This window comes from Trachinotus anak, unplaced genomic scaffold (assembly GCF_046630095.1).
Source record: "Trachinotus anak isolate AG129_WGS33_773 ecotype Australia unplaced genomic scaffold, CSIRO_AGI_Tana_v1 ptg000003l, whole genome shotgun sequence".
Taxonomy (NCBI): domain Eukaryota; kingdom Metazoa; phylum Chordata; class Actinopteri; order Carangiformes; family Carangidae; genus Trachinotus; species Trachinotus anak.
The window spans coordinates 5479554-5505619 of record NW_027273854.1 but is presented as its reverse complement, the minus strand read 5'-3'; the positions used below and the strand labels follow the sequence as shown (position 1 = coordinate 5505619).

At 40.8% G+C, this 26066-nt stretch overlaps 1 protein-coding gene across 3 annotated transcripts in view; it reads left to right on the top strand.

The window, feature by feature from the left end:
- Positions 1–26066, top strand: part of asic2 (acid-sensing (proton-gated) ion channel 2) — a 320498-nt gene that overhangs the window by 275318 nt on the left and 19114 nt on the right. For all 3 annotated transcript variants that reach the window (XM_071469031.1, XM_071469038.1, XM_071469022.1), the window contains one exon: positions 17611–17761. In XM_071469031.1, the coding sequence (XP_071325132.1) occupies positions 17611–17761 (151 nt within the window). The remainder of the gene's footprint in view (positions 1–17610; positions 17762–26066) is intronic.

Here is a 26066-nt window from a genome sequence, read left to right as displayed (position 1 = left end):
TAAGAGCTTGTCCTTTTCTGTCCAACAGCTCATAATGTCAGGGGAGCAGCTTGGATATATTGATGTATTCCTGATGTAACTACATGACAGATCAGTGTTACCAAAGGCTCTTAAAACAAAACCATGTTGCAGGGTGAAGCTGCAAAGTTTCAGGAAGACATAGAGACATAGACATCTTAAGTTCTGTGGTTGTAAGTGTTGTTTTATGTTGTTTTGAAGACATTATTGTTGCAGCACAGCCTAATAAATCAAACTGACGTGGACTGAGCCAATAGTTCTCATACGGACATGAACAGATTGGACCAGATGTAGCTGCTTCATGTTGCTGTCGTTAATTATCTCTCTGGATATCTCCCTCAAAATTGGTTTCCTGATGTGGGAGGAGTTCAGCCTGGTTCCAGACCATGAAATCACCACCAGGTAGACACATACATAAGAACTGGGTGAGCGTACAAGCAGGGTTTTCGCCCTGGATGTCTCTTGAAAGAATGATCATACAGTTTTTCTCACAACAAATCTATAGTTCAATGTTTGGAATTCCCTGAGAGAAACCTGAAGGAAACTGTGGAAAGAACTGCAAAAAACTTGCATTTGTTAGACTCAAGGTTCTACAATCTATAAATCTGGCATAAATGACTAGTCTCGAGACTCGTGCCTTGTATTGACAGAAAGCAGTGATTACATTTTACTGTATCAGCGAAGTCTTAGCCACTAGTCTTGGCTAGCTAGCTAGCATTAAATGCATTAGATGCATGAAATATCAATCTAACTAGCTAGCTAGCATTTAATACATCCTTCTTATCAATTTGGAACCAGTTTTAATTCAAAACTGGTCCTCAACGCCCAACCCTATCAATAAGTTTGCTTGCAAACATGTCAGGATACATCATCATGATCGCTTATTTATCCAGCTAATTCTCTGTAACACATACTCTTGATTGCTGTTTTCTGTAAATGCACGTAGGTTAGAAGATAGCAGAGAACCATATTGGGACACATTAATGTGTTTCATGATACTGTTTGTGTGTGTGCTTACATATAACATGGCCCTAAAAACAGTCGGTTGTTGTTTGTCTGTAGGATAGCTGTCTGGTAGAATTCAGCTGGCCCATTCCCATCAGCAGTGGCCATAGCAACCAAGGTTATAGTGGGGCCCCTAAGGAGATCAGGCGGACAGGGTGACTGGTTGAGGGAGTAAATAGCCATTACAAATAGCCTGTGTCCCTGTGCCGCATAGTCAGTTAGTTCTTTCTGAGTAGGATGGATGTATTGAGACATGATTTAGGTAAAACATGAGTAGGCCCCGTTCAGACCTGGAAATAACATGCGTCTCTAGTGATCCGATCACAAGTGGACACCTCTAGGGTACATTGGTTCACACCTGGCATTAAAAAACATCTCCACCTGCGTCTCGAGTGACTCCCTGTGATCAGATCTCACTTCCCCGCTCTATATGCAAGTAAACATGTACGGTTGTTGTTTTTAGCCAATCCTACAGACAGGTCCGTTGTCAATGTGTGTGTGAGAGAGAGAGAGAGAGCAAGCGGAGGGGTTGAGCGAATCAATGTGCTGTGCCCAGCTCTACATTGAAATAAGATTTTATCCATTTAAAATAGTAAAATATTTTCGGTTCATTATGAAACTGTGACAGGACTAATCAGACTGTGGCAGAGCACATTAGGCAGTCCTGCAATGTGGCCCAGGATGCATTTGCATTGAAACTAGTAAAAGAATGTGGCCCAGACCACCTCCAATGTGGTCTGAGTTAATCAGATCTCAAATACATCCTCAGTCTGACTTGTACTAAGAGCTGTCCATTTGTGATTGGATCATGTCAGGTCTGAACAGGGCCTAAATGTTTAGGATTAGGTACAGAATAGAATTTTCACATGTATGGATTTTATGTCATTTGATTAAGAAGAACCTGATTTGGACCTGCAATGAGTCTGTTTGGGTTTAAACACACCCTGCCAAGGCTAACTGTGTGGCATTACACTCATGAACTTGTTAACTTGTATCACTTGTCCCGCTTCTGAACGATGCATCGTGCATCAACAAATGCTTCTGCTTAAGACGTCTGAGGTTGTCCTGAAACCTCTTCCATCCACTCACAAGATCTCCAGCACAATTTGACCCAACCAGGATCACAAACAGAACAAGAGCGGTAACTGGTTAAATGGTAACTTAAGTGGTAACCAGTAAAGTTATTGTTAGCTTTTGCTGTGTGTATTATAGTTACAATTACATGTATATAACTGTGTATATTACATACAGTGTGTACTTTCCATAATTTGGCTGTGAACATGTTGGTTAATAAAAATTAATACATTTGAAGTGAGAATAAAAAATTGTGGAAATCTTGTGAGCTGAGGGCAGAGGTTTTCAAGAGAACCTCAGATGTCTTAAGCAGAATTATTGATGTTCGATGCATTGGAGAGAAGAGATCTTACACATTAACCTGTGTAATTCCACCCAGTTATTAAGGCTGCCCCGGCAGAACATACACACACAGGAGTTGCTTCTCATACCCCTACACAAGATGACTGATAATCTGTTGATTGGATGTTTTTTAGGGAATATCGACACAATTCACCGTGGTTGGATTCTCTAAAGAGAAAACACAAACACGGCACATGGAGATTGCTGGCAATAATTTAATCAGATTTCACATCACTGTGCCCCTCCACCCACACGCTGTGTTCTCTGTGTGTGAATTTGACAAACTGAGGGAAAAGTCTTTTTATATATTTGGCATCTCTGTTCCCAGTGATTCCTAGTGTTACTGTCCATCTATTTTCTATCACTTTAACCAATTTCATGCAGCTGAATGAGACAATACAGTCGCCCCCCCCCCCCCCCCCCCCCCCCCCCCCCCCCGTTCCGACCATGAATTCACAGGGAGCCAAGACTTCCACTGTTAGAACTCCCATGTGCTGGATCATAATGGAGGGAAACGTGGCACAGTCTTGACATATTGGAAATGCAAGATCAGCTATATTCATTTCCGCAGATGGTTCTACAATTACACTTTAGCTGTTCATGTCACTCAGTGCTGCTGTAATATCTGTACAGCAGAGGGGAGCCATTGCCATATTGTTATTTCACTTCTATGCAAATCAGATGCTCGTCTTGCACAACGCTGCCTGCCCTCAACAACAGGGCATGGTTTATGCTCAACATACACAGATCCCCTCATTTATGAGTGCGGGGATTAGTAAGAGCACCAACCTCACAGACAGAGACGTACTGTGTCTTCAGAGTGTCCCTCTCCTTTGATCTTCTGTATGAATATCAAAGAGTTCTCTGTGACAGTAAAAGCAGGACATGACTTGTGATAATCCATGGCTTACCGAGCAGACAGTAGACTTGCTTCAAAATAAAACTCCACCCAAAATCTGTCGTTGGAGCATGAAACACTGTACAGCTAGTCGCATAGCTCTGCAGTGTTTTTAGTTTACACCGTCATGGAAAACATAGACGATGGGCAGCTTTAGCCTGATAAGCAGACTGAATTGTCACTTTGTGTTTGCATCATTAGAGCAACCACTCATTGTGTTCATCTTAGCCTTGCTCTGCTTTCACCTCCCAGTCATTAGTGACTTACATATCTGTAATACATAAGCTCACTTAAGCTGTTGTAGCAGTTGTTAGGTGCAGTTGATCTAATTTCTGCCAATTGAATGAATATATAGATTTCAAAGTAATTTTTCCTGTAAGAAATCTTACAACAACCTGTAAAGCTGTGTTGAGCCAATCTACACTTGTCTACATTTTTGTGGCCTCTTTTCTGTATTATCAATCCCATCTCTCTGATTGGCTGGGAAGTTTTTTGCTAACAGGTGGAAAAGGGCAGTGTCAAACCAAACTTCTTCAAATCTCTGAAAAATGATGATTGGGAGAAGTGACTCAGAAGTCTGGAATCAGCAAGAAAACTTAAAAAAAAAAATGCTGTGTCAGCTTTGGTATGTCAAAATGTCTCAGATCATTCCTGCACCGCAGTCCTATTCTGTGCTGTCCATTAATACGTTACAAACAGTGATATTTTTAAAAAACTGATGGCAAACAAACATTTTTTGTTTCATGACCATGACCCCCCTGCTCTTCCATTGGTTTAAGGGAGTTGCTTTATTTATGCTGCAGGAGTGGTTTTGATGGATGTTTTAATACTTGTATTCTGCTGCCACTGCTGGAGTCTAAGCTGAATGCAGCCAGCTCATGGTAAACAGCAGAGCCACCTTTAAAGGCTACAGATGGAATCAAAAGATAAAGGTTTTGGGTGAAGTATCACTTCAAGTTTCATCTCAGTGGAGTCCTGCTCCTCAGTGTGTCATTTGTGGGGGTGGCTGTGAATTGAACTACAGTAGGAGTTAGTCTAGTGAGTGAGACATAAGAGATTCAGTCATTCACAGTCATGTCATGTACATTTGAAGCAGGTATGGACTTATATATAATGTGTGGCTCTGCTGTATATTTGGTGAGCTCCTTTCTGGGGGCCATGCTATTTGGAATCACACTGTGCTGCTGTGGCAAAAAATCTGCTGTTTATATTTAGCACAAAATGAAGTAAAATCCATGACAGACTGTGGTACAGGAAATGAACAAATGTGGTTGTTGATTGGACTAAATTATTGTCACCATGTCAAGCTGTGTTGAGCTGGAATAATACCTTTCATCCTTTATATCATTGCCCTGGGTAAATTTAATGATTACTCAGTCTTCATTTCATTCAACTGATTTTAATTGTGTTACAGAAGACAACCCTGTTTTTTGAGCCCCATTATAAACGCCCCTCTTGGCTCCTGACAGCTTTATATTTATGTTAATTCACATCCTGATTAAGTTGGTTTGTGGAAACACCCAATTGCTTGACTACTAATGTGAAAAATAATAGATGGTGTTGGCATGCAGTTGATTTTTTTTTTTTTTGCTAATGTGGTGGTAATTATAGTTTTTGCACAATAGCAGGCATTCCGCATGATCTTCTATACACCAGGGAATTCTCCTACTCCTGATGCTCTTCCTGTTTATTTCAATTGACTGAAACAAAAAGGCAAAAATCACCAGAGAAGTGAAGTAGTTGAAAACTGTTTTATATTCCCTTTTTCCAGCCTAAACTCAGATTAGTTATTTCCATGCATACTTTAATTGACTGGCAATAAAAAAGACATAGAAATTTGGTGATACACACATCTTCTCCAGGCTTTTCTCTCTTGATTACTGTCATATGCGCACAAGCTTATAAATTGTGGCTCAAAAATCATTAGCAATCTCTGTGATTAGTAGTTATTTAATTTCTGTCAATGTTATTTCATGGACCAGTGATTCTGCTGCACAGCAGATATGAAGTGCTGCCCCAGCATGGCTGCAAGCTGCTGTCAGGTCAGTGTATTACACTGTGTTATTATCCCAGGGTTATTCCTCCTCATTTCCAGAGAAACTAAGCCAAAATCACTAATTCATGAGGGGGAGTCACTTACACAAGGACAAAACTTGGCTACTTTCTAAACAAAGTCTTTCTTCATCTTCTTTTGGCCTGCTGATATTTTATCTTTTACTTTTGGAGTGAAAAACACCACCTTGTTACAATGTCTAGATAAGATATTTTTTCGTGGCTACTCAAGCTTCTTATAGAAAAAGTTGACTCCCTTTTACACCTATTCGCACTCTCACACAGCACACAGAGCGCAGGTGTTAATATGCATGCATGAGACTGCTGTATTTCTGTTCCACCATGAATAAGATACAATAGGAGGGTAACAATTTTTCCAGAGAGAGATCTGATTTTTCACCTGCAAAAAAGCCCAAAAAACTGCATGATTCAAGATAAAATTGAGTCATTGCTACCACAGTTCTGCAAGATTTACGACAGGCGCCTATGTATGGTCCCTTTTTCCATCCTTTTTTCCCAATTAATCATATGTGTGCAGTCGGGTAGCAGAAAACCCATTTGCACATTGTCATGACAGCTTATATGTGGACATTTTCAATACTTAATGGAAATAGGTGGAAAACAATCATTTCAGAAGTATAGGTGGAGGTAAAGTCAAGTTGTACTTTGAGTGCCCTTCTAAAATCTGTTTGCAGGTTGACAACAGGGAAGCTACTGTAAGTCAGTGTTGTTGTCGAGTCACTAAACCTTGAGTCCAAGTTGAGTCTCGACTCCCTAGTGTTCAAGTCTGAGTCTTAGTCCAAGTGACCAAAACAGAGTCTGAGTCGACTCCCGATTACTTGAGTCCAAGTCCAAGTCGTCAAGGTTGAGTCTGAGTCAAGTTCCAGGACGGGCTCCAGTGCTCCACTCTAGCACAGTCAAAGAACTGACATACAAATAAAAAAGGTCTACATTAAACATAAATGACACAGCTGTCAACATTTCAAATTGAGTTTTTCTACTGTTTGTGACACAACAGCAAAACAAATGTGCTCGCAAGCAACATATGCACACACTGCAACTAACAAAAAAAGTCCTGAAAACCAGGATTCGAGCCAGATCTGGGTCTGAGTCCTGGACTCGAGTACTATAAAACTGCTGTATCTCTACAATTCTGCCCTTATTCATCTGAATGTTGACCAATTGCTCTTTTACAAAGAAAAAAAGAAAATAATTACAGAAATCTATTACCAGAAAGACCAGCAAGACAGACACAAAGGTTTTTCAGTTTATCTTGAGGTGGACATGAATTTCTGTACCAAATTTGCGACTGGTTGTGTAGACATTTTATGTTGAACTACAAAAGTCAACCTGCTGGTGACACTCCAGTAAAAGTCAGGGGATCATCAAAGTCAGAAAAAGTCAAAGGGAACCCTGAATGTCTTGACAAAATGTCATGACTGTCCGTCTAACAGTTATAGAGATTTTTCAATCTAGACCAAAGTTGTGGAGAGACTGACAGACATAGCCATCCATCGCTAGTGAGGCAAAAAAAATGTGTTAATTGCAGACTCCTCTTAGATGATTCATCTTGAAATTTCTGAATTTTCAGAAGCTCTGCCCTCTTCAAGGATCACAATGAATACAGTCTTGGCAGTGCATTAAGCACATCTTAGCAGGCTCTCAGAACTGGCATGCAGTTCACATGCCCATGTAAAGATGACAAGACATGTCATCCAGTCAGATGAGTTGGTTTCCTCTTGGTGATGTGGCCCATTACTCAGCCTTGCATCAGCCGCGGAAGAGACAACCACACTGTGACAGGTATGATAGAGCCCCATCGGCCATCAGCGAGAGGTGACTTATTAAAAATAATGACTGGGTGTGTGTGATGTGATTGATGAGTTTGGGCCGACAGCTGGTAGGCCATGGCTATATCTGGACACGTTCTCCGCACTGACATGACTGACATGCTGGGAGAGATGGGAGAGCGAGAGAGAACATGCCATTTTAATATTTAAATTTTCTCCACTACCTGCGAGAAGAGAGGGCGGTTGAAGGGAAGGAGAGTGATACAATTATTATTCAGAGAGTACAAGATGTTTGACCCGAAGTAACTTTTTCTCTATTTGATGTCTTTCCAAGGCACCGCTTGAACCTGTGGACCTTGAAGAACACACTCTATAATAAAGAGAGGGATGTAGTGGCATAGGGCACAGAGTCCTAAAATAAATACATTTTAATACACCTTTCTGTTGTCAACAGAGGCACACTGCCTTAGAATCTATGGCGCTTACTCAGCAAACCTTTAACATCTGCTGTAGAATACTGAACAGGGAGACAATGACAGATTTTCTTCCAAACCAAAGGTAAGATTGTCAAGCTAGAGGTGTAAAAGAATAGTTCAACATTTTGGGGAGATATGTTTATTGGGTGCCTTACCAGGGCTGAAGATTAGTATCCAAGTACACACACCAATACCCTTAAAGTTGACTAATTAACATGTTTTGTCTCATTTATTTAATCCATACATAAACAGAATCGGTGGGAGTTATGAGTTGCAACTATTTCTTGGTGAACACTTCAAAGCATTGACTTCACGGCATCCTGAAGTCGTGTCATCACAGTGAGACTGGCAGGTTTGGCCATTTTTGGTATCACTGTGCTACAGAGACGCAAACCAAAACTTGTGTTCAGCCTCTGCTGACCCAAGAAAATGAAAACATGTCGTACCTTCCACCTTAAGTGCCCACAACCTTGGAGCCCGGCCGTGCATGATGCATGTTTGACATGAGAATGGTCCTGTTTGTTCCTCATGAGGGACATTTGTTTCCCTGGCCTGAGGGGAACAGGTTTGACTCACTCATAGATGCAGGACTTGACTCTGTACCACCAATGAGATGTGCTGTCCTCCTACCAGCCTGGAGGTAATAGCAGCGTTCTAGCTGGTAGGCCTCTGCTGCTTCGGCCAACCTGTTCTTCTCTTAATAAAGGCAGATCAGGTTTTACTTCATGGTGAAAAAGGGTGGATGGAAAAGTTCCAAATTGTTGCATTGCCCAATATAATTTACCATTTGGGGATAATTTTGGTGCGGTACCACTGCTCCTCTCGCATATCCCAAGTGAGCAGAGAGAGAAAACACTAATAACAAGTTACACCCATCCCCTTTTGTCAGTGCGGACCATGTAGTTATTTCCTACAAACACCATGATCTACAAAACTGAAAGACATAACAATAACACAGTTTTAGTGGTGTTGGTGGACACATCACTCAGAGAGGCAGACAAGCTCTTTTTTCCTGGCTCCAAGCTTTATACTGAGACAGACTAACCACATCCTGAGTCCAGTGTCACATAGAACAGGAAGAAAGCAAATAATCACACTTCCATAAATTTGAATTATTCCTTTAAGGCATCTATGGAGCTGATAGCCTTTAAATGTTGGACAGCCGCGAGCTTCTATCTATAATGATGGATTACAATGCAACACCCTGATCCTCTCAGCTACTGCTACAAGCTCTCTTGTTGTCAGTATCTTCTACGTACAGCCTCATAATGGGTGTGATATGAAACCCAATAAAAAGCTGATTCTTGAAAGGCAGCAAACTTGAGGAATATTCTTTTTAGGCTGCTTTTATTATAAAGGATCTCTAAAGAGCAAAAGGAAAGGTGTTTGATGATAGGGGGCCTCAGATGCTGGTGAATCAGACAGGAAATCAGGCTTAAAAGGCTGAACAGACCAAAAGCAGCATGGTAATCGATCGGGTCTTCCCAGCAGAGGTGAAAGCCACTCTGCTTCTGTGACTCCACTTGGTGTAAACTCCATTAAGTCAACTCCTAAACTCTTAAGTACACAGTCCATGCTAGATGATAACCCTGGTCAGAATTCATCCATGGGGATTTAATTCACTTTTTTAACTAAAGAGGGGTTGTTTTTTTTTTGATTCCCAAGTACTTTCTCACTTTCTCTTTGTCCCTCCTTTCTTGACGTCCTCTCTTTTTTATCTTGTCATGCTCTCTCTGTGGTTTTTATCCTCATCTTTCACCCTCCCTTCTCCCTCCTCCCTGAGAGTATAAATATCAAGCTGGCAGCCGTGACTGCAATCCTTTGTGTCCTATCGCAGCACCGCCTCACTTATGTGCTGTCTTGTAAAATAAAATATCATTGACTGGCATGGCAAAATTACGTTAGGTTGCAATGATAAATAAGATCCATAAAACTCCTAACACGTCACATAAATGAAGGAATTTGTTTAATGTGACATGAAATATGTTTCGGGATGTGAGGGTGTTTTAGTTGCCTGGGAAGCTAGCTTGGTGTGCAGGTAGTGGGGGTGGTGTGCATGAAGCCATAATGGGGAGTGAGGTGGCTATAGTGTGTGTGTGTGCGTGCTCAAACCCCTCCTTTCTCAAACTCAGTGCCAACCCTGTCGCTAACGCAGCAGCCCTCTGCATTATTTATCCCCACAGCAGTACAACCATTTTAACTGCTGCCGCCGCTGCCGAGGAGGCAGCTGAGAAAGTGCACACCTTGCAAGTCAAAGACCTTTTTCATAAACTTTACTCCCTTCTTCTCTCAGTAAGCCTTGAGGATAAGAGCCCTCTCTCTCCCCCCTGTCCCCTAACCCACAGCCTCCCTTTTTACTTTGGTTTTATGATAAGACCTGGATATGGATATTGATTTGTCAAACAATAACGGCAGATCACAAGCACCTCATAAGAACTGATAAAACAGGTTGGCTGACTGTTACGCTTAACATTTCAATTTACTCTTCAGTGCTTTTCACTTTATGTCCCGACTGCCTGCAAAGCAAATGGGATGAAGAATGTCCTATTACCTGCTTATTCTGTAATGGAAAAATACAAGCGAGGTGATGGCAGAATGTCATCCAGCAAAAAAGGAAGATCTCACCGCCTCTCCATTAAGTCTTGTGGAAAGGATTGTCAGTGGTTTCATAATGGTGCATGAACACCAGAGTTGACAGAAAGTAATATCCACATCAGCATGCAGTACCTGAGGAACACATTCTTCAGGAGACTATGTCCAATTTCAAACAGGCTGTAATATTACAAATGCAAAGCAGCCATCATCAGTTTATTGATTTTTTACAGATAATTTCCTGTCAGCATCACTGAATCAACTCAGATAATGAAAAAGATGTTTGAACATGGGCCAATGTGGCAGATATGTCAAAGCTTTCTTGTAGTAGATACAGCTTTGCTGTGTCAGTAACACTGAAAGCAGGATTTATAGATATGGTGGTGCACTTCAGGGTATTTTGATGGCCTGGACGCTACATGGGCAGAAGGAGATAAGTGAGGGGCCACTGGGAACGGGAGCACAAAATAAAGACGAGATAGCATCCCCTCTCTGGAGCAATAATCTGCCTGTTTTTTTGGCATCACGTCAGCAAGCCATTTGCAAACCAGTGATAACAAAATGGGATTGTATGCAAGAAGGCAAGGGGAAGTCAGAATGGTCTGTGAGGGTCCAACATGAGGAGCTTTCTTTAGTCAAGGTCAGATGTTTAGAGATACAGTGATTAAAACTATTGCGTTGCATGAGTGCAGTTTTTCTCCGTTCATGTGAACATATATTTTCAATTCTGCGCATTACCCTAGAGCACGCTTACTGACTTGTGAGTGTTTAACAACTGACCTTTCATCTTGACAGGAATACACGCTAATGGCCATGCCATCTTTGACTCCTATTCTGTGGGAGGCATTACACAGGAAAAAGGCAAGGTCATGTCACATTTGCAGTTCTGTGCTTCCAGACATTCACACTCGCAGCCGTTAATAGTAATGAGACGTGTTTTGTTGGTCAAAAGACATTTTAATTGGCAGCCGAGCCACGCGTGCTCTTGTTTGCAGGTCGGCTCTCAGACCTCTGGCTTGGATGGAGGAAACTAATGTGATATTGGCAGCAAGTGAGTTTGACTTCTCTGACATTTTATACAGTACCCTGACTCAATTAAAAATGCAACAGCAAGAACAGACAGGAGTAGTTCTAACATGGATTGAACCTTTTTATTTTTTGCCACAAGCCATGAAAAGTTAAACCATTTTTTCTTTTCTTTTCTTTCGCTCTTTAGCTGCTAAATGCTCCACTATGTTCACCAGCTAGTTGCTAACTGCCTGGCTTCCATTTAGTGCTAAACAGGTAGCGCACAGTGGGCTTTTAGAGCTTGTTTGTTGAAAACAGCTACCTACTGTGACTGAAAACGATGAGAGAGAGTGAACCAGAGTGAGAGAGAACCAAAATGTAAAATTGCGGGCTATAAAACCAAAACAATGAGATGAAAGATGGTAAAACACACTGCAAAGTCGGGTGATAATTCTACTTTGCAACTACAAGTGATATTATGGCACTGTGTGTAATAATTTGAGCTTTTGTTTACATAAAAATATTTATTAGTGCAGCTTTAACAAAAGAAGATTATTATTATACCTTATATCAGAGGATTTACCTGTTAGATGAAATCTGATAAATCTTTTCACCAATATATATATATATTGTCACAATTTTCCAGGTAGGGCAGCGTTTCCTGTGCTACTCTACATTTTTTAGACAGGCTTGAGAACTCATTACCTTTTCCCATCTGACAGCTCTACCTGAGGCTGCAGATGAGCAGGGAAGTGAGAAAGAGGGGGAGACAGAGACAGGGTCAGCGGCAAGGATTTGCAAAATAACAGAACCCCTCTGTCAAGGTGTTGTTAATGTCTTTGTCATCCTGTGGCTGAAGAGGAGCCTTTCTGTCTGGCTGAGGTCTAATGGGATGTTGACCCGGCCCTAGTCCTGTCTGTCAAACATCATCAGTCTTGACAAAGGGAGTGAAGGAGGTGCGAGCACTGTTCCCCTGAAAGCGATACTTCCCTATATAGGAAAGCCAAGGGCAAGAGAAAGACTGATAGTAGAGAGTTGGGAGCCAATTGCTTAGAAAAGAAAGAAGTAAAAAAAAAAATCTGCAATCATTGGCAGAATATTCAGTCCAGTCTTTGTTCTCGTCACACACAAATATATAACAGAGTAGCAAAAGACTGAAATGTAATTACACTTGATGCTACAGACTCCGACCAATTAGCCTGCAAGGGTTAAATGGGACACCTCAGGTTCTGGAGCTGCATAAATGAAGTTCATCTGAGGCATCATTAGAAAATGTTTTCCAGCTCTGCATGTGTTCTCCTCTCTGTGCTGAGAAGTCTGAGTGCAGAATAATCCAAAAAAAAAAAAAAAAACAACCCACCATATCTCGTAGCTGCAAAGGAGGAGTGGGGAGTGCCATGAATATTTATCTGCTGTTCACTTCACTATGCTCCAGCAAGTCCTAGTGTGCCATTTATTTTGTGCAGATACATATCTGTCAGGAGCACCTCTGTTTTGCAGAGGTGAATGAACCTGTAATGTGGTACTTCATATTCTCCCGATTTGCACCACCTCTGTGGCAATATGGTATTAGCTCGTCGATCAATCATGTTGGTAAACCATCCATGAGAAGGCCAGTGTCAATAAAGGAGGAGGAGCATGAAATGAAAAATCCATTTTAAAATACTCCAGCAGTGGAAAAACCAGCTACTGGCAGAGAGCTTTGTCTTCCACTTTGTCGTCTTTTTTAACAATAAAAAACATCGTCTGGTTCCTGCCTCATAAAATTGAAGACAGTGTTTCTTTCCTTTCATAGAATTTTGTAGCAATCCTGAACAGTCAAGGGAGAACATTTAGTTCAGGGGAGGCAGAGATTATCAAGTTCTTTATTCAGTGCTAATAATAATAATCACAATCAGCATTTCTCACTCAGTTCACTAATAAGACAAACAGCTGGGTCCAAAAGGCCTGTGTTAAAATCATGTGGGATGGAAGGTAGAGATGGTAGAGATGACAAGCAGGGCTTTTGCTAGGAGTTGTCAAGGTCTGGGGCTAAGCCAAAACCACCTGGGACTGAGACTGAGGTCAGTGTATGTGGTTTTTTTTCTGATGAGCCTTGAGTGCTCGTGTGCAACAAAAGGGAATTGTGTGGCCTTGATAACCTTGCATCTCTTAACTTTAACTAGATTCAGGAATCACTGCCTTAAAGCTGTCGGCAGATGAACGTTTTGAGAGTCCAGCTACAGTATTACTATTTCGAAATCATCAATAAAGTACTGTCATGAATTTCAGAGCTGTTTTTGGTTTATTATCTTATTCTGTAAGTACTGCAATTGTTGGCCCACTACATGCTTGGTGGTGTATGGACGAAAAACTTACAGACTTTTTACTTCATTTTAAGTCTCAACTATCTGTGCACTAACACTGAGTTTCAACTTTAACTTGTAGCATAAGCTCATCAAGGTCAACGAACAGTAAAACTGTGAGAGGAAGACCTTTAATATAACCCCGAGCCAGACCCTTTTTTTCTGCCTTATCTGAATGTATGCATGTTGGTGCTGAAGACACACTTGTAGCCAAACACAGTTCAGTATCACAACTTCTGGACTTTGTGTCTTCTTTCACATCCATAGTGTATGAGTGAAGACTTGAGTTCAAACTTTAAGGTGTAATGCTATTACATCTGCCAGTTATTATAATACAGCTGAGGTGTGTTTCACTTACAGAGATTAACATTGTGTAAAAACTGACAGCATTCAAAGAATAATATTTGATATTGTTTTTCATATATAAAGCTTAATAAGCTTATAAATATGAGCTGTGTCAGACAGTCAGTAGCTTAAGTGAGCAGAAAACTGTGATTTCAAGCACATATCTTCAATTAGCATAATCACAGACAGGCGTAATGGTGCACATCTGTAAATCTGCAAAACATCTGTGCATCTTTGAAATATGATGGATTATAATGTGGGACTGTTAACAGAAAGTCCACGCAATGGATACTGCTTTTTCATTCCACAGGCCTTTTTCACAGCAGACATTTCAACTCAGGATTGTAGAGTTGGTTTTGTTAAGATGGATATAACATCATATCCATTGAATTTGCATCCATTGTTTAATTTTTCATTCACTGCTCTATTGCTTAGTTTGAAAAAATTACAACTTTCCTGACATCAATGCTGCATGAGTCTCTGGAGGTTGTTGAAAGTCATTGTGGGGAATGGAGGACAGCATCTGCTGCATCTGGGTGTTATCTGGACAGTCACATATAATCACATGCCTTTGCATTACAAGTTTTATTAATAAGCATTCTCATTATCTCGACTCTGCCCACACTGTGATCAAACCTCTATGTGCAGATTAGTTAAGCAGGGCTGATGGCTAACAAACACTGAAGCTTTAGGGGTTGCTGCGATGTGCACTGTATGAGGCGCATAATAGATGTAGATGGCCAAAGGCTGCTTTTAAGTACCCTTCTTAACTTGGTTAATGTTCCTGATACTGTAAGTAGCTTAGAGACACTAGTGCTAGTCCTAGTTCAGATCATAGCTGTCCCTCATGAGTCTTCCAAAGCACGGCTGCTGAATGGGCTGCTCTTATTCTTCCTTTATAAAGGGGTCACCTGCGGATCTCTCTGAGAACTGAACATTGTGAGCTTCCTGAGGCAAGGATTTACTGCAAGACTGCATAAGACTGGGTTCATTTCAGCTAAGTGTACCTAATAAATTGGCAACATCACAACCTTTGGAGCTTTAGTGTATATTTCCTCTCACAGTCAACGATCATACAGTCAGAACATGTCATAGACCGAACACTGTAACTCATAGGAGAACATCATATTGATGTTCAACTATACATTTGCAGATAGGGGTCCAGAGAGCATTGCTGCTCTTGGTTTATTAAACTGTCTCCATTAGTAACTTCCCATCAATCAGTCATTACAGCACTGACGTGGATGGTTGTTATGGTGATTACTATGTATGAGTGGAGACCTCACAGCTACAGTCACATACAGACTGGTGATAAATTAAAGGAAAAACCTGAATAAGTGAGTGGAGAAACATAATGAATGCAATGGCATGATCGTGCTGAGCAGGCCCAGCTGAGGAAAAGCACTCAGTGACTTTGGAAGAGGGTTCGTTGTTGATTGGCTGGAGCCTCAGTCACAAAGACTGCTCAAGTGGCCAGAGTGTCAGTAGGAACAGTGACCAAAGTGACATCTGCATTTAGATCTATGGGGAAGACGTCAGCGATATCTTCCTCAGGTGACTGAGAGGGTCGATGCAGGATGTGATCAGACTGAATCAGGAACCGTCTGTTGACAATTACATACAGAGGGATATTGTAGTAGGATTGCAGTGTGTATACCACTCATTACAAAGATGATTTGAGAGGGAAGGGTCTACAGAGATGTGGAGGGAAAAAAAGTGATATGGCCAAATGAATGCTATACGCTTTACCCCTACAGTGAGGCGATCTGGTGGCTCTATTATGCTGTGGGGAGCATTTTGCTGTCATGGTCTGGGTCTACTTGTCCCCTAAAAGGGAGGGCTCCCTGCGAATCAATACGGAGTGATTCTGAGCGATCACCTTTCTACATTTCCATTCTGATAGGGAGTGGTCTCTTCCAGGATGAAAATGCCCCCATCCATAGGGTACGAGGAGTCACTGAGTGGTTTGATGAGTATGAAAATGATGTGAATCATAAGCAATGGTCTTTGCAGTTCTCAACCCACTTGAACACCTATGGGTGATCTCTCCACCACCATCATCAAAACTTTTGGAAGAATGGTGTTGATCCCTCCAGCACAGTTCCAGGGACCAAATCAATGCCAGTGAGCACTGAAGCTTTTCTTGCGCCTTACTGAGACACTTTCTGTTGGTTTTTCCTTTACTTTGTCACCTGTCTGTCTCAAATACGCTGCACTCTGCAATTTTAAGCCCACATTTATTTGTTAATGCCTCCAAAGCCATTTGGTGGCTCATTGTGAGGTGACAGTAGGCAGTAGGACAGAGAGACATTAGTGGAGGAAGAAATCTATCCCCCACATGCAGTGACTCCAATGGAAGTGTGTCATATACTGTTAACACACACACAGCATGGAGGGAATAGAAAATGTTTGCAGCATTTTGCTCATAGCCCCTTTGAAGTGTGGGGCACTAATGGCAAGGTGCTCTCTGCTTTTAAGAGATTGCATGGGAAATTGCCTGTTTTTTTGACTTGTTGGTCTTTTCTTTGGGCTCTACATTTGCTTGGCTTTACCTCATAAGAGCTTTGCACAATTAAGCAGACACAAAGTAAGATAATGTGGGAATGAAGAAGAGTGCCTTTCTGGCAGCCTGAATTTATCTCCAGACCTGTCCTTCACAGAGACACACTATACAGAAACACCTGCACCCATCAGTGTGTGTGTGTGTGTGTGTGTGTGTGTGTCATTTGGAAATAAAAGGAAAAAAACTCTCATCACTGCCAGTGCCATCACACAAAAATGACTTTAACCCTTTCAACCTGATTGATATAATTTGGGTCAAAAGTTATTTTCAGAGCCAGTCAGACCTGAGCACACAGACCTAACCCACACTCCACAGCAATCAGTGCAACATACTTTTTCTAGTGATATCTGTATTCACAGCCCACTTAGGATCAATGTCCAGAAATAAGAAATGATGGGAAAAGGCTGCTTCTTCTAACCACAGGCCTAATATCCTCCTATCTAATAATCATCATGTTTTGGCAGTATCAGGAATAATTCAGGTCATTGTTTCATGGTTTCAGTAAAAACAAGATGAACAAGATAGGAACTCATGCAGCATGACTGTTTTATGATGCTGATTTACCAAACTGAGAGCAACTTTAGTACTTCACAAAAAGCATGATGGGAGCTCTCAAATCATCCATCGGAAAATGAAAAAGAAATGAGTGACAACTAACGTAAGAGCTTTTGATTCGCTTGTTTTGTTTTAAACTTTCAGTAGATGATTTGATATTCCTTAGCAGTCAATCTTTTCTCACCCTGTCCTCTTTCTAGACATATGCATTATATATAGGTTTGCTGCATTTTGAAAACCTTGCACATGGAGGCAATGCAAAGTGACTGCATTTTTGAGCAGAAGCCTGGCAATATATGACATGACTTAGACATGTCGTGACAGTTCCACACTGTAAGTATAGTAGGAGTGAAAACAAAGTCAAAACTGCTTAGGTTCAAATGCAAAGACCAAGAGAAACAAACACTGATGAATAATTTAGCCCCATGAGGGTGCGGTTATCCAGCGCATCTACTGCAGTGTTACCTTTACAATCTTGTGTCCGTGCATCAGGATCAGTGAGTCGTCACTTATCAGTCCTCCCTCTCTCTCTGTCTCCTCTCACCAGGTGTTCACCAGGTATGGGAAGTGCTACGTGTTCAACGCTGCAGAGGAGGGGAAGACGCTGCGCACCACCATGAAGGGAGGGACAGGAAACGGCCTGGAGATCATGCTGGACATCCAGCAGGACGAGTACCTGCCAGTGTGGGGGGACACAGGTAGGCCCGACAACATGCTCACCTGTCTGACTGACTTTGCACAAAGCTGATGTCCCTTTACTTAATATGGAGCCAAGGAGTCTAAAAAAGTCATGAGATCACTGAGACAGTTACTTTCCATTTCCAAAATGGTGAATGATTTTGTGTTTCCAAAAACAAGACAACAACAGTGATCAAAACTTATTTTTAATTTCTACTCATGAAGCCAAGAATGTCTTCCTTCACTACTTGTATTCTTTCTCTAGATTATATGATCCCTGCACCAGTATTTTGTTACAGAGCGATTTGTACTTGATATTAGTGGATTTCACGCAGTGTGCTGAGCTGCATAATCTTTTACTCCACTGAGCCTCCTGAGCAAGTTCACACATCTTAAGAGCTAGTTCAGTTCACAAAGATAAAAATAAACTAGCTCAGGTTCATAATTCACAATTTTGAATTTGAACTAAGTTCAAAGACCAAAAAAAAACTTCATGTTCGTTTCTTCCATTTAAAAAAAAAAAAAATCTTTTTCAGTAGTGTCTCCTTCTACCCATCCATCCCAGCCTCAAGTCATTACCACTTCTCAAACTACATGAATTGCTGTAAAGTACTACACACACACAGACAGTGACAACTTTTCAAAGATAAGAACCAATGTGAATTATGTTTTGTGTGTTTACGCTGTGAGTTTGACTCAGGTGGAGGACCTTTGCATGTCATATCATGGTCTGACTTATTCAATTTCTCATTCAATTAACGGCACTCATTTATCGTGTTCATGCGCAACACTGCCCACAGATTTATTATTATTATGTAATAACACACAATGGATACTTTTACACAAGCTGCAACACCTTATTTACTACCTTTGAGGTTGAGCACTTCTGGCTTCTCTCTTCTGTATTTCGTTTTGCTTTCCTCTTATTTTCTTCACATTGGCATGTGAAGAAAATAAATATCCTAAGTGAAGAAAAAGGAAAGAAATGAGTGATGAAATAAAGTATTTAAAACTTTATTTCCCCAGTTGAGTCTTTGAGCCATGAGTATTTTTCACTCAGGTTGTTTAATTTAGCCATAATTAACACAGAAATGATTGAGTGTCCCCCTGATGATATCACTTGAGGGACAGTCTCACACCAAGAAAATCTTATTAAATTTTAAATAAATAAAGCTGCAGAAAATTGAGTGCAGGGCTTTATAATATGTGAGATGATCATCAGTGAAACAATATTGTTAATGCTATGCTTAACAACTGCTTTTACAAAGAAGTGTTGTTTTTTTTATTACTGCTCCCACCAGATGTGTCTTTTCTTAAGTATCACAGTGTAATGAGTCTAATACTTTAGTATTTGCCCACACAAAATGCTTATTTTTAAAACACTGGGATCTTTTAGAGTCCACTCCAGGCACTTCTTATTACAGTGATGACTGTGGACATCAAGTATATTCTGCTGTTCACTCTGAGTAAGACTGGAAACAAACCACTCAAAGCATTGTCAATATCTGCACCACCACTTCTGAGTGGCTGATATTTTTCTTTAGAGAGCACAGATTATTCAGTGACCATAATGCATATTCAAAACCCTTTCAAGTCAAACACTGAAGCCTCTTTGATAATCTATGTTATAAAGTAGCTAACTTTAAATTATCCTCTATATTGAAGTGGGTATTAGAGACCTTGTTGGTGGATCAGACTGAGTGTTTTAGGGAAGCTGGCTGCCTGAGTGGTACCACAGGGAAGCTCATTGAACAGCCGACTCACGTCTGAACCAAGTGGAAGGGCAGACAGGGGAGTTCCCAGAGCATCTAGCCAAGCTATGAGTTGCCCAGCAGATGGACATTATTTACTCTGGGCTCAAATTTAAAGGACATCCATCATCAAAAAGCCCACATCCTTCCCACTTGTGTTCTTCTATGGACAGCAGGTCCCACAGCCCTCTGTCCTGAACACCTCTCGGTTTCAGTTCTGTTTGAACAGGCTTTACTCCAGCCACCACCCTGACAGCATGTGGAGCTCCCTCTCCCAGCAGGCCCCAGCTTTCAGTGCCCTTGTTTATCCCTGTGTGGTTTAATTAACCCAGATGAGCTGAGTCAGCCTCAGCAGGGAGCACACTGTCTCCTCAACTGAGCCAGTTCTCTTGGCTGTGCAGGCACGAGGGGCACACACTGCAGACACTCTCCCCCATCTCCTTCCACCTATTACTTTTTTTCCATCCACACCTTCTCCCCCTCCGTGGGCTCTCTTATTGTCCATCATCCAGACACCATCGAGTCAGTCTCTGGGGTTCTATTAGCACACTGCTCTGCCCAGGGAGCCGCAGGGCAGCCATGACAGTCCTCCTCACTTATCATGATGGACAAACATTAAAAAAACAACATGTTTCATGGTGTGAAAAATGAACAAGATAGATATAAGTTTAAGTGGTGGGAGAAAACAGATGGCCTGTTGCCTGGATACCCAGCTTTCTCCACACCGTGTTGCTGACAGATGGAAATAATAAATAGGTAGGATGTGTCTGTCGGTTATTTCTGTCCATGCTGTAGCTGGCCGCATGATATTTTATCAGGCAGACTTAGATCGTTCATGGAGGGCACCAGGAAATCAACCTAAGTGTTTAGGACTCTGAATCAGACCATCGTTTGCCCTCTAGTGTTTTTTCCATCAGTTCTGATATGAATGCAGCTGAGATAGAGAAGGGCTGGAAAGTGTAACCTTTGCTTGCACAGATGCCTGCTGCATCTTTGTAAAACATGTTGCCTCTCTGAGCTTTGATCCCAGACACAAGCCTCATGTTTTTGTGATTGCTAATTTCAGAAATGCTCTGAATAGTCATTTCGAATTAAATAGGAATAGCCGCCAGCACATGGAGGCTGACAAACAGTTTTTAGACTGTAAGAATTCTTTTTAGCATCTGTGAACTTAGCACACAGACCTTCAGATATTTATTTTTTATTATAATTAGTTCAACTCCTGCTACACACTGACCCTTTTTGAAAAGTTGTCTGAAGTTTGAGAGTTGGACAGGCCTTCTGCGATACCAGATTCGTCAGGCAGTTTGGATCAAAGTAGTTGGTTAAGTCACTGAGCAGCCACCACATGTTTCCCTTCAACAGCAGAGCTATGAAATGTTTGCAGTGCAGTGAAAAGCCCTTCAAACACATCCCAGCCTATGAAACTGCTATGACATTCAAGTCCCATTTCTTCTTCTATCAGGGACTAACAATCTTTTTATTTTTTTTAATCATACACATCAGAGAGTTTTGTTTTAGAACGAATCAGCAGTCAAAACCTGACATTTCAGAGTAAGCAACCAATTACATTCTGCTCACCCACTGTGTTGGAATGGAAGAGAGATGCAAAGAATTGTGGAACTATTTTTTATCTCCTCCCTGAAAATGTGAGAGGCATGTTACACCGCGTTTTTTCATAACTCTTTTTTTCTCACTTTCCTTACATTTGATTCTCTTGCTGATTGCTGTTTTTCGTTTGCACTAAATTTTCATCTGAATTTTTATGCCTCCTCACCTGCGACCTGTCCTGTCCATCCACATGTCAGTCCCGTTCTGGTGAACACGATATCTCAGTAACAACTTGAGGGAATTTTTTCAAATTTGCTCCAAACATTCACTTGGACTCAAGGATAATCTGATTAGATTTTGGTGGTCACAGGTCAAAGGTCAGGGAGACAGTGACATCACAAACCATGGTTTTGGCCACGTGAATGCAAAATCTCAGGAACTCCTCAAGGGAACCACAACAAATTTGGCACAAATGTTCACTTGGACTCAAAGATTAACTGATTAGATTTTGGTGGTCAAAGGTCAAAGGTCACTGAGTCCTCACAAAGCACGTTTTTGGCCGTAACTCAAGAATCAATGCGTTATTATGATTTAACATTTTATTCAATTTAACATAAATGTTTAATAGGGTAAAATGATATGATGATGACATATTATCCAAATTGTCAAAGGTCAACCTCACTGTGACATCATAATGCGCTGCAAAAACACATCTTGTAATTATTCAACACTGTACCTCATGAAGGGGAAATTGTGACCATATTTCCTGCAACTTGGTTGGTTGGCGGAGGCAGACAACCAAAAGGCAGTAATTCAAGTTTTTCAGTTGATACCTTTACATCACCCTTATGTATTTTTTCAAACAAAGCAGCAATGCTTTATTTGATTTGCAGCTCTTGCAGCCACAGCACTTTGTAGGTAAACAGTAGAGGGACTCATCGCTAGTCTGTGCTTATTGCATCCTTCTGTTTTCTGTTTCCTGTTTTTCGTCAATGCACCATCTGTCATCTCTCATTTTAGCTCTCATCTTATGGAGGAAATTGGCATGTGAAGCACAATAAGAATTTGAGTGCACTGCTAAAATCTCGTCATGTCTCTGCACTCTTTGTGTCTGTAGTTATTAAATCAGAGGGCTGGTGAAGAGCACTCTGAGAAGCCCCCGATAGAAGCAGAACGATGTTTGTTCAGCAGCAGGTTAAACCAATGGCAAAGTGGAAAGTGATCAGTTCTTTTTTCTTTTCTACTTGTGCCATTTCTTTTCACAGTGGTATGTCAGTGTGATGTTTGTGTCAATGTATGTAGGTGGTAAATTATTTCATTTGCTTCTTGAAAATTTAAAGCTGTCATACCAGAATGTTCTTACATTGGTGAGAACAAATACAAGCAGCCAGATGTTACTGTGTAATTTTTGTCATTTTCCAGATGTTATCTTATTGCTGGTGTTGGTGATATTTTCACAGGTGATTCAGCTGCAGTATCAGAGTGGCTGCGACTGTCTCTGGATGCAGTGCAATGCAGTTTAAGACATTTTCTTTCATTGTTATTCTTGTTGTAAATTGCGATTTTTCTCAATGGCCGCACAAAGTAAATTTGCACCCAACAGCAAAATTATATTAATAATATTTTGTGCAAACAGGGCAAATCCAACATTTTTAGCTCAGCATGACGTGACAGTTTCTTTGTTGCAGCCTCAGTTTGTAAGTTAGGCTGAGATTGGTTTATACTTCAAGATGAAAAATCTGACTAATGTAAGTTTGAAGATAAGATCTGAATTGCAAAATTTTAAAACATGACAATATAGAAGTGTAGAGAAGCAGCGTGATGATGGAATGAGTAAACAGCAGAGGATAAGTATTGACGAGAAGTCCTTTAGGAACTGAGGAAACATCCATATTTATATTTCCATGACAACTGGGAAACTCATTAGCTGATGAAGATCATCTGATAGGAGCGAAGACTCCAGAGCAACCATTAAAGAGACCTTGTGGTGAGATTTTGCAAGGTCAAAAATGAACTGTAAAACTCAAGTGTGGGCATGTGTCAAATATTTTTAGAGAATAATACTATATTTAGTTTTATAAAACAATAGTTGCAATGGAAAGCTGCTTAAAATGAGCACAAATAAATTGCACAGAAGGAAGTATGTAAATACATTAGTGAAAGGATGAATTATAGTAACCAAAGTATAGGACAAACTAAAATCTGACCTGATGATGGTGCTAGATGAAAAGTCAAAAGATCCCCAAAGTTATTAGGATTAATCCTAATCCTCTGGGTAACAATTGTTAAAAATGGTGGATCGCTCGACGTACTTAGGGCTACACTGCTAGCATGGCTAAAAATGAAATAGGACAACGAAATGTAAAATACAAAGACACAAGTAAATAAAACTATCAAATAAGTTCAGTCAGTAAACAGTGTCAATATAGACACGTTTGGAGGATATTCAAATTCACTTTCATATGAAACCTTGCTTCAGCTTGCCAAACATGCTCAACTCCTACAGTCTCACACTAACAACAGAGTATAGACCTCTCGTGAAGCCTGACATGCCCCGTCCTGACTGTGACAGCGAGTGGACAAATGGAACATGGCGAGGAGATGTGGTGTTATTGACAGACATGCCTGGAGTTGGCAGACAGGTGGAGAGGAAATGTCAATGCTCCACAGAGGTGTCTAAACAAGATTCACATTACCATACACTCTCCAACAAGCACTGCCTGATAGTCTGACAACAACAGAATTTCTTACAATTGTATTTTAAATATGTATGCTTATACACTTATCCATGCGCAGACCAGTTATTTCATTTACCCCGGTCAATCGTCTCCTCTGCCTCTCATGTTTTTTTACAACAAAATGGGCGATCACTTGAAATGCTGAAGGAGAACGGAGGTGAAAGCAGAACACCACCTGAATTTATTCACTGCCATACAAAGCAGAAAGATCTAAGTTATGATTGTGGCTGCTGAGAGCATCCTAATTTAGTCCGCCTCTCTGATTTTGTTGAGTCATTCGAACTCAAATGAGTGTGATAGTGGTGATGAAATACATAGCAACTACAAATCTATGGAGCTATTTTTGATTCTGCTCCAGCCCTGGTCAGATGTAGCAAACATGGTTATCCAAGATCTTCTTAATCATCTTTTGATAAGGAAAGTTGAACTGACTGGAGCGCAAACAAGCACAGCGCCTCCCGTTTGATCTGATCTCTAACTCTTACGCACACATATACACTTTCTCATTGTTTGTTCAGACAGATACATTGTGCAAACACACACACACATCTCATTTTCTCTCTCAGTAAAAGAGATTATTGTCTTATGTGTCCCCTGTGTATAAGCATCCATTTGATCGTCTGGCTCGAGTATAGCCAGTGTAATGCAGGAAAATGAAGCTGAAACAATTTGTAGATTATCGATCGGTTAATTGAGTAAAACATTTGATGGTTCCAGCTTCTCAACTGAGGATTTACTGCTTTTCTTTGCCTGATGTGATAATAAACTGAATATCGTTGGGTTTTCCCAATGTATATTTGCAAAATAAACATGTTGACCTGCAGACATGAAGTTTGAAAATTAGACGCAGAATCCAAAATAGATCTATAGTCAGATGAGCCCTAAAATGGACCCAGTCTAAAAGGTGGCCCACCTGAACAGACCCAGACAGAGAGCAGCAGCATGATACAAAATGATGAGCAGCAGTAAGAGCATTTGAAACAACACCTTTCTGACCACACACCTCTGTGTGCTTTGCCCGACATTTTCTGTAAACGCGACAACCCGACATTCACGCCCACCTCAGATAGTCACTGTCCAGGTGTATGAAAGGTGAGAAAATAAGCAGGGTTTAAACTTCTCTCTCAAATCCTCTTTGTCTTTACAGAATTACCTCTGAATGTATCCAGGGAAAGATGCCTTCAAGTGTAGGCATGGGCGGCTAACAGCTACAACCACTTTTGCTTTCTGATGTGGTCAGACAACAGACACATCATACAAACTAGTTTGTTTCTCCCTGAAAGACCCACTACAACAGAAATAGATCTTACCTGGATCAGATCTGATTAGACTGAATTTTGATCCATCCCAGTTCAGGACCCAGATCAAGTCCTGGTTACCAGGAGCCAAGAGAACCTGTGAAGATGTCAACTTCACAACTGACTATTGTCCCCTATGTTGTCTTGTCTCCTTCGTCCTGTGCTGTGGACGAGTTGTGTTTTGTCTTCAGTTGCCTCGTCTTCCTGTTACTTGTGGTGTTGTTCTGAGTTTAAATGAGATGTTTATTTGAATTAGAAAATACACTGATTTAAAGGTAGATGTTCGCACATTATTGTCGTAGTTTGTCCATTTTGTTGCCTGAATTGATAAAAACCAAAAAAACTTAAATGCAGCTGATGTTGTCTAAAAAAAAGGCAATGTTTCTGCTTGGAATCTTGTCTGGTCTGTTTTCAGACGTTTTAATATCAATCAATATTCACTGGAAACATCAAACCCAAACAATATATATAAATCCAATATATTGAGGTTTGTGTTACTGCAAGCAATCTGGTTGACAAATGCACAAACACACAACAGCTGAATAAATAGATACATATTCATGGAAGGGTTAGCAAACATATTATTGCTGCTAATTAGTTACCAAGAGCAGCAAAGCTGTGTTTAGCAGGAATCTAATTACACAAAAGTGTATGTGGTGAACTTCAGCCAATAGACACAAAGTTGTTCAGTTAAATGATGAAGCTGAAGTTGTGTAATCTTTTTGTTATTACCAACTGATTCCTTGACAAGATCAAAACCAATAAAACATTTCTGCTGCTGACAAGTATTGAACATGCAGCCACAGCCCTAATAACCCATGCCTCAGTGTTACAGATCTCATTTGTTGAACAAATACCATGAAAGACACACTAAAGAGCCACACAGACTGGGTGACATTCTTTTAACACATGAACAGCCTGTGTAGTAACTGTCTCTATTTCCATGTTGAGCATGCTACACTGTGCAGGCTCAGGGATGCAGTTCCT